Source organism: Bidens hawaiensis, unplaced genomic scaffold (assembly GCF_021521415.1).
Source record: "Bidens hawaiensis isolate Kalapana, Puna unplaced genomic scaffold, B.hawaiensis_p1.1 tig00011078_1, whole genome shotgun sequence".
NCBI lineage: Eukaryota > Viridiplantae > Streptophyta > Magnoliopsida > Asterales > Asteraceae > Bidens > Bidens hawaiensis.
This window is the reverse complement of record NW_027491855.1, coordinates 99007-115402: the sequence shown is the minus strand read 5'-3', so window position 1 is coordinate 115402 and position 16396 is coordinate 99007. Positions and strand designations below refer to the sequence as shown.

The 16396-nt window shown below is 36.0% G+C and overlaps 1 protein-coding gene across 1 annotated transcript; it reads right to left on the bottom strand.

The window, feature by feature from the left end:
* Positions 1–13629: 13629 nt before the first annotated feature.
* LOC143537078 (protein HOTHEAD-like) lies at positions 13630–15546 on the bottom strand. The gene is made up of 4 exons (XM_077030932.1): positions 14903–15546; positions 14400–14785; positions 13816–14282; positions 13630–13718 (listed from the first exon to the last, which is right to left on the bottom strand). The coding sequence occupies exons 1-4, from the start codon at positions 15525–15527 to the stop codon at positions 13655–13657; spliced, it is 1542 nt and encodes a 513-aa protein (XP_076887047.1). The 5' UTR covers positions 15528–15546; the 3' UTR covers positions 13630–13654.
* Between the last annotated feature and the right edge of the window lie 850 nt (positions 15547–16396).

Below are 16396 nucleotides of genomic sequence, written 5' to 3'. Positions count from 1 at the left end.
TCCAAGTAACTACAATGATACTTTGCTTTAAATATGCATATTAAACAATCGTATAAACGTTAAAGTTATCTAAGAAATACACAACAATTAAAAAAAAAATTTGAGTGTACTAGTCTTTCGACTCTTGATTTGAAGTTCGGATTCTGAACAGTACCAACTCGCTTAAACACTAAATAATTCATATCTTGAGTTTTAGAGATCCATTTAATCTGATTCCAGTGGCATTAGTCTCGGTTTTAATTCTACTTTACTATATCAAAGTTTTAGTCCATCCGTGTCGGATCAATCAGTACATTAAGGACTCGAGCTTCGCTTAATTCTTGTTTTATTATTTAAACTCACCTATTTATTAAGGTGAGTAATCACTCCCCTTATTTTAAATGTTTAAAACAATCTTTTGTGGACTTTATGCATAGTTATTCATATATTTATACTATATATTATCCATAACTAGCAAATCATGATTGTTTTGTGTTTAACAATTGAATGCTTATATGTTACATGTTTACTTGCTTATTAGTTTATTTTATCGCACTTAGAGAGGTCTATCATTAAATTCTTTCATTTGTAGCATCTTAATTTTATAAATAAATAATATAAGACTGTTATTTAATTAATTGTGTGTTATCAGCTAATTATTTTGGATAATAATAAGCTGAGTGTGGGTTTGGAAAATAAAATATGGACTAAGGGATGGTGATGATCCCTAAGGTCCATGGGCTTAGGGGTATATAAACACCATTAAACCTCCTTAAAACCCTAAACCCTCATTTCCATCCTGCCTCCACACACGCAAACACTCTCCTATCTTTCTGATCCAGATTCGGGCAAGAACGAAGGTGATTTGCAGCCGAATTCTGTAGACAAACAAGAAACACGCCTATATTCACATGTTGAATCAGATCCAAAGAGAAAACCGGAACCAAAAAGGTACGTGTTTGGTTAAAAAGTTAAGTATTTGAGGTTGGATCGCTATGAAACTTAGTAGGATAGTGAATCGGACCTTAGAGTGTAGGATAAACATAAAATTGATCTTAAAAAAGCTGTTGGAAATGATTCGAGACGAACGAGTGACGTTCGTCCGTGTATGGAACAAGTAGATAAGGTTGTTAAGGCCGTAACTTGTTAAAAAAAAAGGGTAAAACGGGTCTAGGAGGAATGAACAAAAACGATTATAGCTGAAAGGCATGAAAACCATATTTTAATTGAATTTATAGGAATTCGATTCGTTTTGAAATACTCGATTTGATTTGTTCTGAAATTCAATTTGATTCCTTCGAAATTTGATTCGATTCATTTGGGATTCGATTCAATTCATTTTGGATTCCATTCGATTCGTTTTGGATTCGATTCGATTCGTTTGGGATTCGATTCAATTCGTTTGGAACTCAATTTGATTCGTTTGAACTCAATTCGATTCGTTTAAAAATTTGATTTTCTGATGAATTTTTAATAAAGACTTATTAGCGAAAATAAGTATTCAGCTCGACCCCAGCTAGGGGCTCTGCCGTTTGGACCCTGCTAGGGGTTGTCGCCCCTAGGACCCCGCTACCAGGGGCGTTGCCAATGGACCTGTAAGGCCCCGTTCCCGGTAACCCTACTCTGGTGTTGGATTACTCATAAACACAGTTCTAAGATCAGATTTAATTAAAACTTTTTCGGAATAATTAAAACTTCACGCATTACATTACAAAGCATCGAATCTTGTCTTAACAAAAGTTAACTTGTCTTAAAATATAAACACAGTTCTTCTTGATACTTACCTCAACTAAATACTACAGTCTTCCGGGGCATGCTGGTCAAGGGTACGACTATCTTGGAGAAGCCCGGAATGAATCTCCTATAATAGCCAGCTAACCCTAGGGAACTGCGTATCTCAGTCGGGTTTCGCGGAGTTTTCCAATTCTTTATTGCTTCAATCTTAGCTGGGTCCACAGTAATCCCCTTGGAATTGATTATGTGACCTAAAAACTCTACATCTTGCAGCCAGAATGCACACTTCGAGAACTTAGCATACAATTTCTCTTTCTTCAGAACTTCTAACACTTCTCTCAAATGCTTAGCATGGTTAGACTCGCTCTTCGAATAAATTAGTATATCGTCGATGAAAACGATATCCGACTTATCCAACATTGGCCGGCATACTCTATTCATCATGTCCATAGATGCTACGGGAACATTTGTTAGACCAAACGACATCACGAGGAACTCGTAGTATCCATACCGCGTCCGAAACGCTGTCTTAGGGATGTCTGCTCTCTTCACCTTCAACTGATGGTAACCTGATCTGAGGTCTATCCGCAAGAACCATCTTGCACCCTGTAACTGATCAAACAAGTCATCAATCCATGGCAACGGATATCTATTCTTCACGGTAAGCTTATTCAACTCCCTGTAGTCGATACACATTCTCATACTCCCATCCTTATTCTTAACGAATAACACCGGCACGCCCCACCGGGAAACACTTGGCCTTATGAAGCCCTTATCTAAGAGTTCTTGCAGTTGGGACATCAATTCTTTCATCTCGGACGGCGCCAAACAATTAGGTGCTTTTGCGACGGGCTGTGCTCCCGGTATTAATTCAATCTAAAACTCTACCTCACGTTCCGGTGGCAATCCCGGAAGGTCCTCGGGGAACACTTCGGGGTAGTCACACACTACGGGAACATCTTTCACGTCCTTCGTCTCGGCCGTAGCTTTAACAACATACGCTAGGTAGGCACTGCACCCTCACCTTAACAAACCTTCGGCTTTTATCATCGAAATGACGTTAAGCCCTGAACTCTCCTTATCGCCATAAACTGTCACGATATCACTATCCAGAGACTTCAGTCTTATCAATCTACTCTTACACACTATCTGAGCTTCAAACTCAGACAACCAATCCATTCCCAGTACTACATCGAATCCTCCTAAGGTCATGACATACAGGGTAGCGGGGAATTCATGTCCCTCTAACTCTATCTTGCAATTCTTAACCATTCTCAAAATTTTAATTGAGGTTTCACTAGCGGTCTCTACCATAAAAGTTTCAGGTACATGACAACAAATCATCTTGGCTATTTTACAAAACGAGGTAGCTACGAAACTCCTAGTCACACCTGAATCAAACAATACTGAAACAGAAATACCATTTACTAGAAATGTACCTGTCACAACATCAGGGATCTTCTGGGCTTGCTCTTGGGTCAACATATAGGCTCTGGTCTTGGGCCTAGATTGCTCAGCATCCTTCTTACCACTTCCACAGCTCCACCTTCAGTGCACTCCCTAGCCATATGACCCGTCTTTCCACACTTGTAACAGAGAGGCTCGCTGTTACAATCACGAGAGTAGTGTCATGTCTTCCCACACTTGTAGCAAGTGTTCATACCTATGCCCCACTTACACTCTCCCCCGTGCATCTTTCCACAAGTCTTACACGGCTTCTTTTCCCACACCTTCTGCTTCTTCTCCTTCGAATTCCACAACTGAGTACCTGGTCGATTAGCAGGAGCAACCCACTTCTTCTCTTTCTTTTCTTCCACCACCACAACATCCACAGCCAGGTCATCATTGTATACCATCTCTGCGAGTTCGACAGCATAGTCAAAAGTGGTAGGTTTACTAGCCCAGACTACGGTGCAGACATTTTGTGGTAGTCCCCTCAAGTAGCACTTGATCCTCTTTGCCTTAGTGTTCACCATGTCAGGGACAAATCTGGTCATGCGATTGAACTTAGTGGTGTACTCGCGGTATGTCATTTTTCCCGCCCTCAAATTCAAGAACTTCATTTCCGCCCTCTCAACTTCAGCATCCGCACAGAACTTCTTCATGACCATCTCTTTCAAATCTTCTCACGTCTAGCCTTAATCTCAGCAGGGGTCTTTCTTTGCTCAACAGTTTCCCACCAGAACATCACTTCTTCCCCAAAAGACAGAGTAACAAAACCCACGGCTTTGTTGGGGCGGCACTCGCTGATTCGGATAACCTTGTCCATTGCGGTTATCCATTGGAGAGTAGCGATTGCATCCCCCGTACCGGACAGTTTTGGTGGGTCACAACCTTTGAACAACTTGTAGCTGCACCCACCTCGGACCCTCTTACCATCACTGACCTTCACAAACCGATCTTCACTCGATTCATCTCTTTCATTCTCTTCCTCTTTCTTACTACTTTCTCATGTCCTCTCAGCGGTTCTTGCACGGCTCTTAGTCGACTTTTCCTGTTGAAGATTCTACACTACAGCAGCAACTGCCTGGGTAATGGAAGCTTGAATAGCAGGGTCGAGCTGATGCCCTTCATCTCGCACTGTCATGCTTCTTTCTTCCTCAGACTCGAGGATCTGTTCCTCGGAGGGTACTCGGGTCACACATGGCCTACCGCGGCGTTTCGTACGCCCTCTTTGTCCAAAAGTCTTCCTAGCACCAGCCATTCGTATTCTAAAGGAAAACACAAGTATTGTCACTTCATGAACTATTTAGTACAAGAATAGTAAGGCTAACAGATAATAATAGTGGCTAATTGTGATTAGCTGATCACATTACTCTCCATGTCCTACACACTCCCCTTTGTGAGTCCACTTGAGCTAGTTTTTACGTATAACAGATAGTCGATCATATTCTTCTCACATAAACAAGCATTTTTATATCTAGCTATTAAATTAGCTCTCTTACACATTCTTTACTATACACAGGATCAACTTACACAAGATGATCACTTTCTAAACTTGCTTGGGTGACACATGGCATTCTCGGACTGGCATCTTCTTCTTTCTTCTTTTCGTCCCATTCTCTGTTCGAGTCTAAGCACGTAGGATGCTTATTTCTCTCGAACTTATGCTCTGATACCAACTTGTAAGGCCCCGTTCCTGGTAACCCTACTCTGATGTTGGATTTACTCATAAACATAGTTCTAAGATCAGAGTTAATTAAAACTTTTGCGGAATAATTAAAACTTCATGCATTACATTAAAAAACATCGAATCTTGTCTTAACAAAAGTTAACTTGTCTTAAAACATAATATAAATAGCACGTAAATCTTCTTTCTTTAATACCAGTATTCAGTTCATTGCCACGTGCCTCCCCTCAAGCAATCTGCCGCATTCTACTTACCTGCGTGCATACTAAAAGTCAGCTACGCTGAGTGAGTTCTAGTTTAACAGTTACAGGATTATTCTTACACATATACTTATTCTTACACGTTCTTTCATTACGTACTAATATTACTCAGTATTATTCTTACATTATTCTTACACGGCATACAATTTATTCTTACATTCTTGCACAGATATTATAAGGGTCTGCCACCCGAATTCTTGCACAGATATTATAAGGGTCTGCCACCCTACTTCTTGCACCGATATCATAGAGTTAGCCACCCTATTCTTGCCCAGGTATTAGAAGGGCCTGCCACCCTGACTCTTACATTATATTCATATTGATTCTTACAATCATATTTAGTTATTAAACTAACACATACAAATTCTTACCACATTCTTTCATTCTTGCCTTAGGTATTCACCTTCATCATGTATGTATATATAAGTGTGTGTGTGTCTATATATATATATATATATATATATATATATATATATATATATATTTCTAGTCTTACCAATATGCACACAGCCCCGAAAACATTTCAAAGAGAAATGGGGCTAGAACTCACCTTCAGTCGGTTTCTTTCGGAGTTTATGGTTACACATCTTTTTAGCTGGGCATGGCTAACTGTTTAACAAGTTACGAGCATTAGTTAGCTGTTTCTACTACTTCTTACATCTAGGCTAACGAAACCCTCAACTACGGGGGTCCAGGGGCAGCGCCCCTGGTAGCGGGGTCTAGGGGCGGCAGCCCCTAGCAGGGTCCAAGGGGCAGAGCCCCTGGCTGGGGTCGAGCTGCCAAGTCAGCTTGGAAAAATTTTATTTTCATTAATAGTCCTTTATCAAAAATGCATTAGAAAATGAATCGGGTCCCGTTTGACAACAATTTGGAATGATTCGCCAAGAAGAATTCGCAGGGGAATTCGCATAGACTTTCGCATGGACTTTCGCATGGGAATTTCGCATGAACTTTCACATGGAAATTTCGCATGGAGAATTCGCTTCGCACGACTGTGCGATGCGAATTCTTTCCTTTTCTTCATATTTACCATTTTAAAGCCTTTTTCCTCCGCGACTCTTCCTTATGACCCGATTTTACCCTTTTTGTGGGTTTTGGTTGTACCAACATTGTATACCCATGTTTTACATAGTCTGGATATCACCTTTTCTTCCTATATCGCACCCATTAGGTCATGGCTCGTTGTATTTTTCTTTCATCTTACAGCCCAATCTATCATTATATTGGTTTGCATGTCGAATCCAACCTTAAAACTTAACTTTTTGCCGAAGCTTACCTTTTTGGTCTCGGGTTCAGGTTCAGATCTGAACAACCCGTGGATCTTAGAAGTGTTTCTTGTCGTTTGATGATGTTGAACATGAGATTCACCTTTCCTTTTTGCTTGGATTTGGATCTGGTATGCTAGAGAGAGGAAGTGTGTGTTCTTGAGTGGGTGTGAGTGTGTGTGTGTTGGGAGGAAAAGAAAGGAAATGGTGAAAAGGTGGAAGGGTTGGGTTTATATAGAGGGGCTATGGGCCCTACAATCCACCCCCAATTCAAAATCCAATTATTATCCAAACATTTAGACACACAATTAATCAAAACATTTTTTCATTAATATTATTAACAAAATAGGATGTTACAGGACCGTCATTCGTTAGGGGATTCACTAACCTAGAATATGATTTAATTAGGAGTAGATAAGTGATGCTTGCAACTTGTTAAGCAGTTAGCCTGCCCAGCTGAATAGAGGTGTTACAATTAACTCTGAGAGAAACATGATCTAGGTGAGTTTCTAGCCCCTATCTCTGTTATGTTTTTCGAGGCTGTGTGCATACTTCTATGTGTTTAGTTAATACACTTACCTTAAGTGGTAATTGTATGTCATATGATTGTTTACAAATGATATATGAATGACATCGAAAGAGTTAAGAGTATGCACGTGGATGTATATGAATACTTATATATATATATATAACAAAAGATAGGTAAAGTATGTATGGTTGTATGACTATGTATGTATGGTTGCATGACAAGATATGTATGGTTGTATGGCTCTATGGTTACGAGGGTGGCAGACCCTAATAATATCCATGTAAGGAGGGTGACAGACCCTAATAATATCTGTGAAAGGAGGGTGGCAGACCCTAATAATATCTATGAAAGGAGGGTAGCAGACCCTAATAATATTTTTGAAATGAGGTGGCAGACCCTAATAATATCTGTGAAAGAAGGGTGGTGGACGCTAATATTATCTGTGAGGTTATAGTTCAAAAGGCTCTTTAAAATGTAGAAATAATTATGTATGTATTAGTAAGCTAAAACAAGAAAGTATGAAAGTATGAAAGAATGTAAGTAAGAAAGTATGAAAGAATGCAAGTATGAATGTATGAACGTATGAAGGTATGCATGAATGAAATATAAGCAGGCTATGTATTTAATATGTATATCCAGATATGTATAAGTATGTGAATGTAATGTATGTTGCCTATTAACTAGAACTCACTCAGTGTAGCTGACTTTTAGTATGTATGAAGGCAAATAGATTAAAGCAGCTGGCTTGAGGAAGACATATGGCATGAACTGAAGAGGCTGGAATCTGAAGAGAAGAAATGCTATGATGTTTTCTTCCATTATTTTTGAGTTTTTAAAGACAAGTGGATGTTTAATCAGACAAGATTTGAATGTTAGGTAATATATAGTTGACTTTTAATTAATCCGCAAAAGTTTTAGTTCACTCTGATATTTATAACTGTGTTTATGAGTAAATCCAACACCCAATATAGGGCACCGGGATCGGGGCGTTACATAATTTGAGGTATGTCATTAAAGTCTTCGTGGGCAAAGCATATAATATTGGTGGTACGAGGGGCCGGATGTTACAGTTTAGTAGCAAAAGGGTGCACTCAAACATATGGGATATGTTATTCTGAGAATTTTTCTCCAATAGCCAAAATTAACACAATTAGGGTACTCTTTTCCATTGCTGCAAATGAAGGGTGGCCACTTCATCAATTCAACGTAAAAAATTAATGCTTTCCTACATGGGAAACTGAAAGAAGAATTATATATGGAAGCTCCCCCTGAATTTGCCGGGAACTTCAAACCTAGAGAGGCTTGTCATGTAAAGAAATCACTCTATGGTTTGAAACAATCACCTCGGGCCTGGTTTGGCATATTTACTCTTGCTATCAAGAAATATGGTTTTTAACAGAGTAATTCAGATCATTCTCTATTTCCTAAATGAAGAAACAAGCTCGTAACTTGTTCAATTATTTATGTTGATGATATGATAATTACAGGGAACGATAAAGAAGAAATGACAACATTAAAGGAAAACCTGTTCAAAGAATTCAAGATGAAAGATGTGGGGAAACTCAAATCTTCCTTAGGATTAAAGTACTAAGGTCAAACAAGGAATTTTTTATTTGCTAGAAAAAGTATATCCTTGACTTGTTAGCTGAAACAGGTATGATTGACTGCAAACCTGAGTAGTTTAACAACCTGTAAAAGAATTGGTAAATTAGAACTAGAAGACACCGAATGGCTGCAAGTGCTGCTGAAAACAAATGGTTTTACATTGATTTACTTAACAATACATCATTTGATCTAAAATATGTTTTTCGTCCAATATGTTTTAGATCTTATCTAGAAGTTGTACATTTTTCTTATTATGTACTTAATTGTCGTTTAGTTTACATATGAATTGTTATGAAACTTGTAAAATGTATTGTAGAAAGTGTAAATTAATTAACCTTTTTCTTTTGTTATTCATTTATCATAATTCACCAATATATATACAATATATCACAAGATGTGTTTCTTATTATTAAATTAAGATCTATAAAGCTCATGACATAAATAAACCATATAATATATCATGAGAGGATTGATAACCTAATAGAAAATGAGTACCACGTTATAAATTATCGTTGCCGCCGCATCTCGCGGGTTACCTGCTAGTATGTGTGTGGTGTGTGTATTATTTAGCGCACAACTTGTATATATTTATTAGGTCATAGACAAAGTTTATCATATTTATCGTATATGTAAATCAGTGTAGTTTTGCTATCGGCTCGGGGCCCTATCTCCTAGGATTGTACACTAGATGAGAAAGACTTTCTTATAAATGTCAAACTAGCTGATGTTGTGGTTAGATTTCATAAAAATGAAAATTCGTTGAGAACAATTTTAGATTTAATGTATTTTAACTATACATTTTCAATGAAGTTTCACATCTATTTTTTGGTTATATTATTATATTTTATTGTCTATTTTTTTATGACCCGACCCGATTTGACCCGGCCAGAATACCCGAACCGGACCGGAAAAAAATTATATACCAATTGTCAACTAAGTATTGACAAAAAATTTCCGACCTTTGTGAAAATTTCTCTAGGTCCACCATTGTGCATGTGCGTGAGAGATAAAACCACGTATTGGAGCATTCACAATCCATTCTTTATCTTCAAATTTAAAATTACATTAAATCACTATCTTCTTTCTCTCCATTTCAATTAAATAATATTTTTTTATATATTCATTATTATGTTTTTCTCTTTTCTCTAATGACAATCACTCTAAAAATATATTAAAAAATTATAAGGAGTGAACAGTAGTTTTTCAAATATACAGAAAAATCGCATTACATTTTCTCTCTGCTCTACTCACAACACCCTAAATCAATCCCTGACAAAATTTGATGGATTGAATACGAATAATAATTTGTTTTATTTTATTATTATTATTATATAGAACGACAAAAGCAGTACTTTTGCCTTTCGAAATTCACGGTTACGTACTTTTTATAATTATAATTAGTACCTGTCAATAAATTTTTTAATTTACGTTATCCATGAACAAGCTTCCACACTTCAAAGTTTGTTTTTCCTTTTTAGCAAATTTTACTTTACTAATAAAAGAAAATCATGATCGTCACATGTCAGTTTCATATTAATTCGTGACTAAGTTTTCCCTCCTAAAATCTAATCTTTAATCTTCTTAATTCTAGATATTCATAGGTTAAAACAATTTGTTATTTGGGTTATCAAATACATATAATTGCCTTTTACTATTGAAAACTAATATAATTATGTGTATATTATGCTGTCAGCCTTTTTATATTTATAATATAAACTGATTTACTTTCCTTCTGAGGATAATTATTTCATTCTAAACTGATTTCCTTGACAATAACCAAAAATTAAATTTCAAAAGTATCGACAGTGTTATATATGTGCGTGTTAATACACAATAAATGTATGTCATAAACTTTTATTAGTAAATATAAGATGTGTTTTGATCAAGCATCTTGACATTTGTTTAATTAATATGCATGTGTGTTTTTTTTTAATTTACATTCATTAGGATTAAGATTTGACTAAACATTAAGATTAATACAAATTTGATAAGGAGAAAGTGAATACGGTGCTGTCATACACCTAAGCTTAGACGAATAACCTATCAAAATCATGTTATTTTGATTAAAACCCTAAATGATAAAACTAAAAGGTTGGGTTTTTTTTCAACTGAAATATATTTGAAACTAAAACACACAAATCCATATTCTTCTGTTTTATTTTTCTTTTTTCAATTTCTTTCACCAAACAATTTCTTTTTAATTTCCTAAACACAGCTCATAGATTTCACCCTTCGTTTTTTTTTTCTTGTTATTTAATTTTCATTTATATTTTAAATTAACACCCAGATCATATGAAACTGGACATGTAGGACCTATGTATACAAAACGAAAGTAGAGAAATTGAATAAAAACAAGAAAAGTAGTTTTAGATTTACTAAAGTCAGTGGACCAATGGGTTTGATTTACTAAAATCGAAGGAATGCAATTCATCAAGAAAATAATAATGGAGGTAAATTGTGGGTTTTAATTTTATTATTTAGGGTTTTTTATCAAAACGACGTAGTTTTGAAAGGTTTTTTGTTTAAGCTTAGGTGTATGACAGCATCGTACTCATTTTCCCCATTTGATAATCTGAACTATTTTTAGTGTTTTTACAACCCAAAATTTTTATTAGTAAAAGTTATATGTTTGTAATTTTTGTGGATTGTTTTGGTGCTTATTTTTTATATTGAGTTCCTTATTGTACAATAACTAGTGCAACACGTTTTATTAGTATTCTTAATTATTTTCTAAACTTCAATGTTAAAATGGAAAATTTTTTATTCTTAATTATTTTCTAAACTTCAATGTTAAAATGGAAAATTTTTAAAGTAACTTCGTAGACCGTTTGTTATTCTCCCTTTAGTAGCACTTATTTATTTTTTTAACATACTCATATTAAAAGCATATAGAAGGAGAATATATTGTTAGGTTCGTAGGTGTTTGGACCGGTTTTGATTGAGACGCAGGCGTGGCAACATGTAGTCGGCCCTAACCTGTTCTGGGTCTGTTTATTTTAGACTTGTTAACCTAGTTTGTTATCTCTATATATAAATGCATATGTAACTTGTAAGAGTTTGTCATTATAATTTATAAAAAAAGAGTTATACTATGTGAGATGGTTTTTGTTTTGGAATCCAAGTAGGGGTGGAAAAAAAAAAGACCGTACCCATCGTGATCCAAATTTATTCTTATTCATACCCATCATAATATTTTTTAAAAAAGACCCATCCTGATCTATTCTAAGTCATCACCTAACCCAACCCATTCATTTTGCCCCTGTGATCGATTTAGGGTCTTTTGGTGTCAAATCTGTAATTGTTAACTTGATGAAGACACAAATAGGTGATGGATCGGAGAGCAACTAACAGTATAAGACGGTGGAACAGGAGGGGAGACGATTGGAACCCGGCAACACAAAAATCGGCCCCCGTCGTAAACAACAACCATCACCACTGTCTGCCACAACACCGTCGTTGTGTCGGTGACCATCAACTGCCAAAACCATCGCCATCGTCCGCCAACACCAAGAGCCCGGAAATCGAAACCGGCAACAGTGGGTTGTGTAAAAATGGTGGAAAAGCTACATCAAGGTGGTGGAAAAAGGACAGGGGTTTCTCCACCGGATGATCCATAAAGAAGATATGAATGACGGAAAACAGAAACGTACAATTAATTATTATTGCATATAAATACCAATAACTATTCACCATTTTATTTACTCAAATCTTCCATCATTTTTATTCATTCAAACCTCCACAATTTTTATTCACTCAAACCCTTAATGACTAATTTCTCAAACGATAATATCGGAAATTCATTTCGCCGAACGATTCTGATAACAACATTTTTTTCAAAAGATAGTAGCATACAATTTTTCAAAGATCTCATCGAGCAAACTGAAGGTGAAGACAAGGCAACATCATCGAGCAATATAATTGGCCGAATGATCATTTAGTTTAAATTTTCGTATTTTAATTTTTTTTTGTTTGAATTGTCATATTTTAGTTTTCCGGTTTTCAGTTACGCTATATTTTTAATTTTAATGAAATTTAATTACATTCAATTGCTTTGTTTTTTTAGATTATAAAAAACAAAAAACACAAAATGTTTTAGGGTACTTGTGTGTAGGTGCAGCCAATAATTTTATGGTTTGTGAATACACGAGGATAGAAATGAGATGGCAGTGCGAGATTGATTGGTGCATAGGTAATACCCATAAATGTTGTTTCCCCTCTTATAAACCACTTTCAACTTATTACTAGTTAGCATTTTTTTTAACAGGCTTACAGGCATCAAAAATGTTTACTTAGTAACGGTTGAAAAAGTGTTGAATACCGTTCAGGTACCTTCCAATAGCACGGTTACAAGACAGTCTACCCGTCCACTTTCTCTCCCGCTGCACTTACTTAACACTACATTCAAATACTTATTATAAATAACACGAATAGGTACTAAACATCAACATCTGATTGATTCAAATTAATAACGTTGATAGCTTTCGATAGTAGAGGCTGCTCCTCACAGCTTAATACAACATTTGATTAACATATAGTCAGTGAACTTACTTTATAATAAAAAAAAAAGTTATAAACGTATCATCTGTAATCCCTTAAGCCAATTTCACAAGTTAGTCCCAATAAATTCCATTTACCATATACCCCCCATCATCTCAACAATAAATTTCAACATCAGCATCTATTCCATAGTACTTTATTAATCTTGATGTTTTCAGGATGTTACATTATTAAAATCTAAAACCATTATGATCAAAGGAATAAGAATACCGCCATGAAAACTGGCAAAGCAATCTCATAACTAGAAACACCAATTAGCTCATAAGTAGATCACCAATCCACATATGGCTTCTCCCCTGCGAGTATTTGGCCTAGTATTGTAACTCCCATGTACCTGCATCCAATGAAAATGAAGGGGTATGCACCCGCCTTAACATCGAGCGGGGCGGGTCAACCCACAAGATATAGACAAGAGGCTTGAAATCAGGATATCAATTATAAATTTATAAACATCAACATTTATTCCATATAACTTTATTAATCTTTATGTTACATTATTGAAATCTAAAACCACTCTGATCAAAGGAATGAGAATACATTAACACTGGCAAAAAACTATATGAAAACCATAAACACCAAATAACTCATAAATAGATCACCAATCCGCATATGGCTTTTCCCTTGCGAGTCTTTGGCCTAGTATTGTAACTCCCATGTACCTGCGTTAAATAAAAACCAGATAACGATAATGTAATAGTTTGGTAATTAAGAAACATTGTATCAATAATATATGTTTCAATTTTCAAAATAACACACCTCCCAAGCATCAATAGACTAGCTTGAGGATTAGTTCCGGGAGAGTTGAGTAAAGTTGATCCATCAATGACACGAAGAGAATCGACCCCAATAACCTTATAGTCATCGTCAACTACCTGCCCGATAAGGCATCCACCATGATAATGCCATATAGTTCTTATAGTGTCCTTGCAGTGTTGTTCTAAGGAGATACTTGTATTACCATGTGGAATCAAGTTATAGGGTAGTTTCATGTTAAGATCAAGAATATCTTGGTCAGTCATATTGGCAAACTTGTAGTTTGAAAATGCTTCTGAATCAACTGCTTTTAGAATGGTTTCGAGCCCACCGACACATTTCGCCAAGTCTTCGGGTTCGCTAAAGTAGTTGAATGTTAATGATGGGAGGTCAGATGGATTACGAGTTACAATCTTTAAATCACCCTTTGATAAAGGGCCGTTAATTTTTTCAAATACAAATCCCCCTTTCTGCAAGAAATAGGTAACAAAAATCCACTTTGTCATGAGTTCTATAAATGATTTTTCTTTTATTATAGTTTTAAGGCATGCTCTATTTACTCTATACATTCAAATCAATAATGATACCTCATACGTAAAGCCCTGGTAGTCCGAAAGATTAGCAAAGATGAAATTAAAGCCACCGGCTTCCTCAATATAGCTACCAAATGAAGTAATACCCACAACTTGGATAATAGATGGCAAAACACCAATTGGAGATGGGATGAAAAGTGAATTTTGCGGATTATCCGCCATATCTTGACCAACGAAAGGTTGTTCAAGAACAACTCTTATGTTAAGGGCATCAAGTTGGTCTTTCGGACCAATGCCACTTAACATCAAAAGTTGTGTGCTTCCAAGAGCTCCGGCAGAAAGTATGATTTCGTCTTGCTTTTTGCCTTTCAAATATGCCACATGCTTTTTCCCCAACCTATCTTCGAACACTACTCCATAAGCCTTTGGTTTTGAGCTTACTATGCAAGGTTAACAAGTAAGAATGAGTATATAATAATAACTATGTTACAATAGAACAAAAAATATTCTAGCAACGATCTATTTTAATAGATATCAAGACATCTAATCCGTATAACCTTTATGCCTAAACAAGATTTTGTGAACATTTGCGTGTAGGAAAAGAGAGAACCCATCCGGATTTGCATGCTGTAGCAGATCAGCAGCCGTATGTCGTGTTCCATTTTGGTCGAAAATAGAACCACCCACTTTGGTACCGATGAGGTGATCATAAGTATACCCATTGTCTGGTGTGACCCCGGCTTCCAAAAGACCAGCTTTTAATGCCGATTGCCAATTGTCCAGAGGCAAATTATAAACAATGCTATTTTCTACCCATTGGTAAGAATCTTCAATCAAATCCGCATCGATTAGTTTGGCCTCGGTGTTGAACTGTTCTTCACCACGAGAGTAGAACCCGGCATTAATCGATGTGCCACCACCCAAGACACGAGGTAGTGCATTCACGACACCTTCAACTATAAACTGTACTGAGGGCGAATCTGGAGATGTGTCAAAGAAGTAGCGACCGAAGTTCATTACACTGGTGATGTTGGCATCGTTGTAAGGTGAGCCACCGCGCTCTAGTAATAAAACTGAGTAGTTGGCGGATAGGGTGGTGGCGATCGGGATTCCAGCGGTGCCTCCTCCTATGACGATGTAGTCAAAGAATGAAACCCTAGGGGCTTCTGTTGCTTCATGCATGAAGGTATAGTTTGGGGCTATATGACATAAACAGCCACAAATTTTTTAAGTTATTTAGTTTTTCTTGATAAGTAAAAATGAAACAAAATGATATATTTAACAAGGGAAACAATATATATATATATATATATATATATATATATATATATGGTTTTAACAAAAGATAGAATGTGCATACCAAATTGGGTGGCACCAAAATCTAGTAAGAAACAAAAGGTGAAGACAGCAGCTGTGATCATTAATCTCCTTGATCTATAGAGTACCACCATGTTAAGTTGATGGCGACTACACACCTATCAATCTGTTTATCAAGAACTTGAGGTTTCCTAAGTTTTTTGATGTTTTGTTTGTATGTATGAATATGGCAAAGAGATAATGAGATTCAAGCTATTTGTACGAAATAATATACTGTAAGTGGTAGGTACGTAAAACCACATGTAATTATTGCAATAAGATATTAAAGAATTAATAATATATAAGAGACCAATAAACTTGACAAAAACAGGTTCAAAATTATAACTATCAAATGAAATCTGCACGCAATCGCATCCATGTCCCCCAAGGAATCTCCAGCTTTTAGCTAAGTAATTATCCAAAAGTTGAGTATTGTAATTGATAATGGTTATGAAACCAACTTTTTGTAAGTTATGTACAAGATAATTTGATTATCATTGTTATAGCCCAATCATCTTTAAACATATAGCAAGAGAAACAGAAGAAATATTTTCGAAGTTTCACAACCAGACAAAATCGACCATTAACAAGTATTTGAACAAGGTAATAGGGAAAAAGAAAAAAAGCAAAATTACGGAATGGGTCTTAACTACTACTATTATTATTATTAATTAATTAATTAATTTCTTTTACCT

What these genes read in the sequence shown, in the direction of transcription:
- LOC143537078 (XM_077030932.1), bottom strand. Translation starts at nt 15,527, where the DNA reads ATGCATGAAGCAACAGAAGCCCCTAGGGTTTCATTCTTTGACTACATC. An exon ending in ACCAGGGCTTTACGTATGAG is followed by an intron (nt 14,283 to 14,399) that starts GTATCATTATTG and finishes TATTTCTTGCAG; the next exon opens with AAAGGGGGATTTGTATTTGA. An exon ending in AGTCTATTGATGCTTGGGAG is followed by an intron (nt 13,719 to 13,815) that starts GTGTGTTATTTT and finishes TATTTAACGCAG; the next exon opens with GTACATGGGAGTTACAATAC.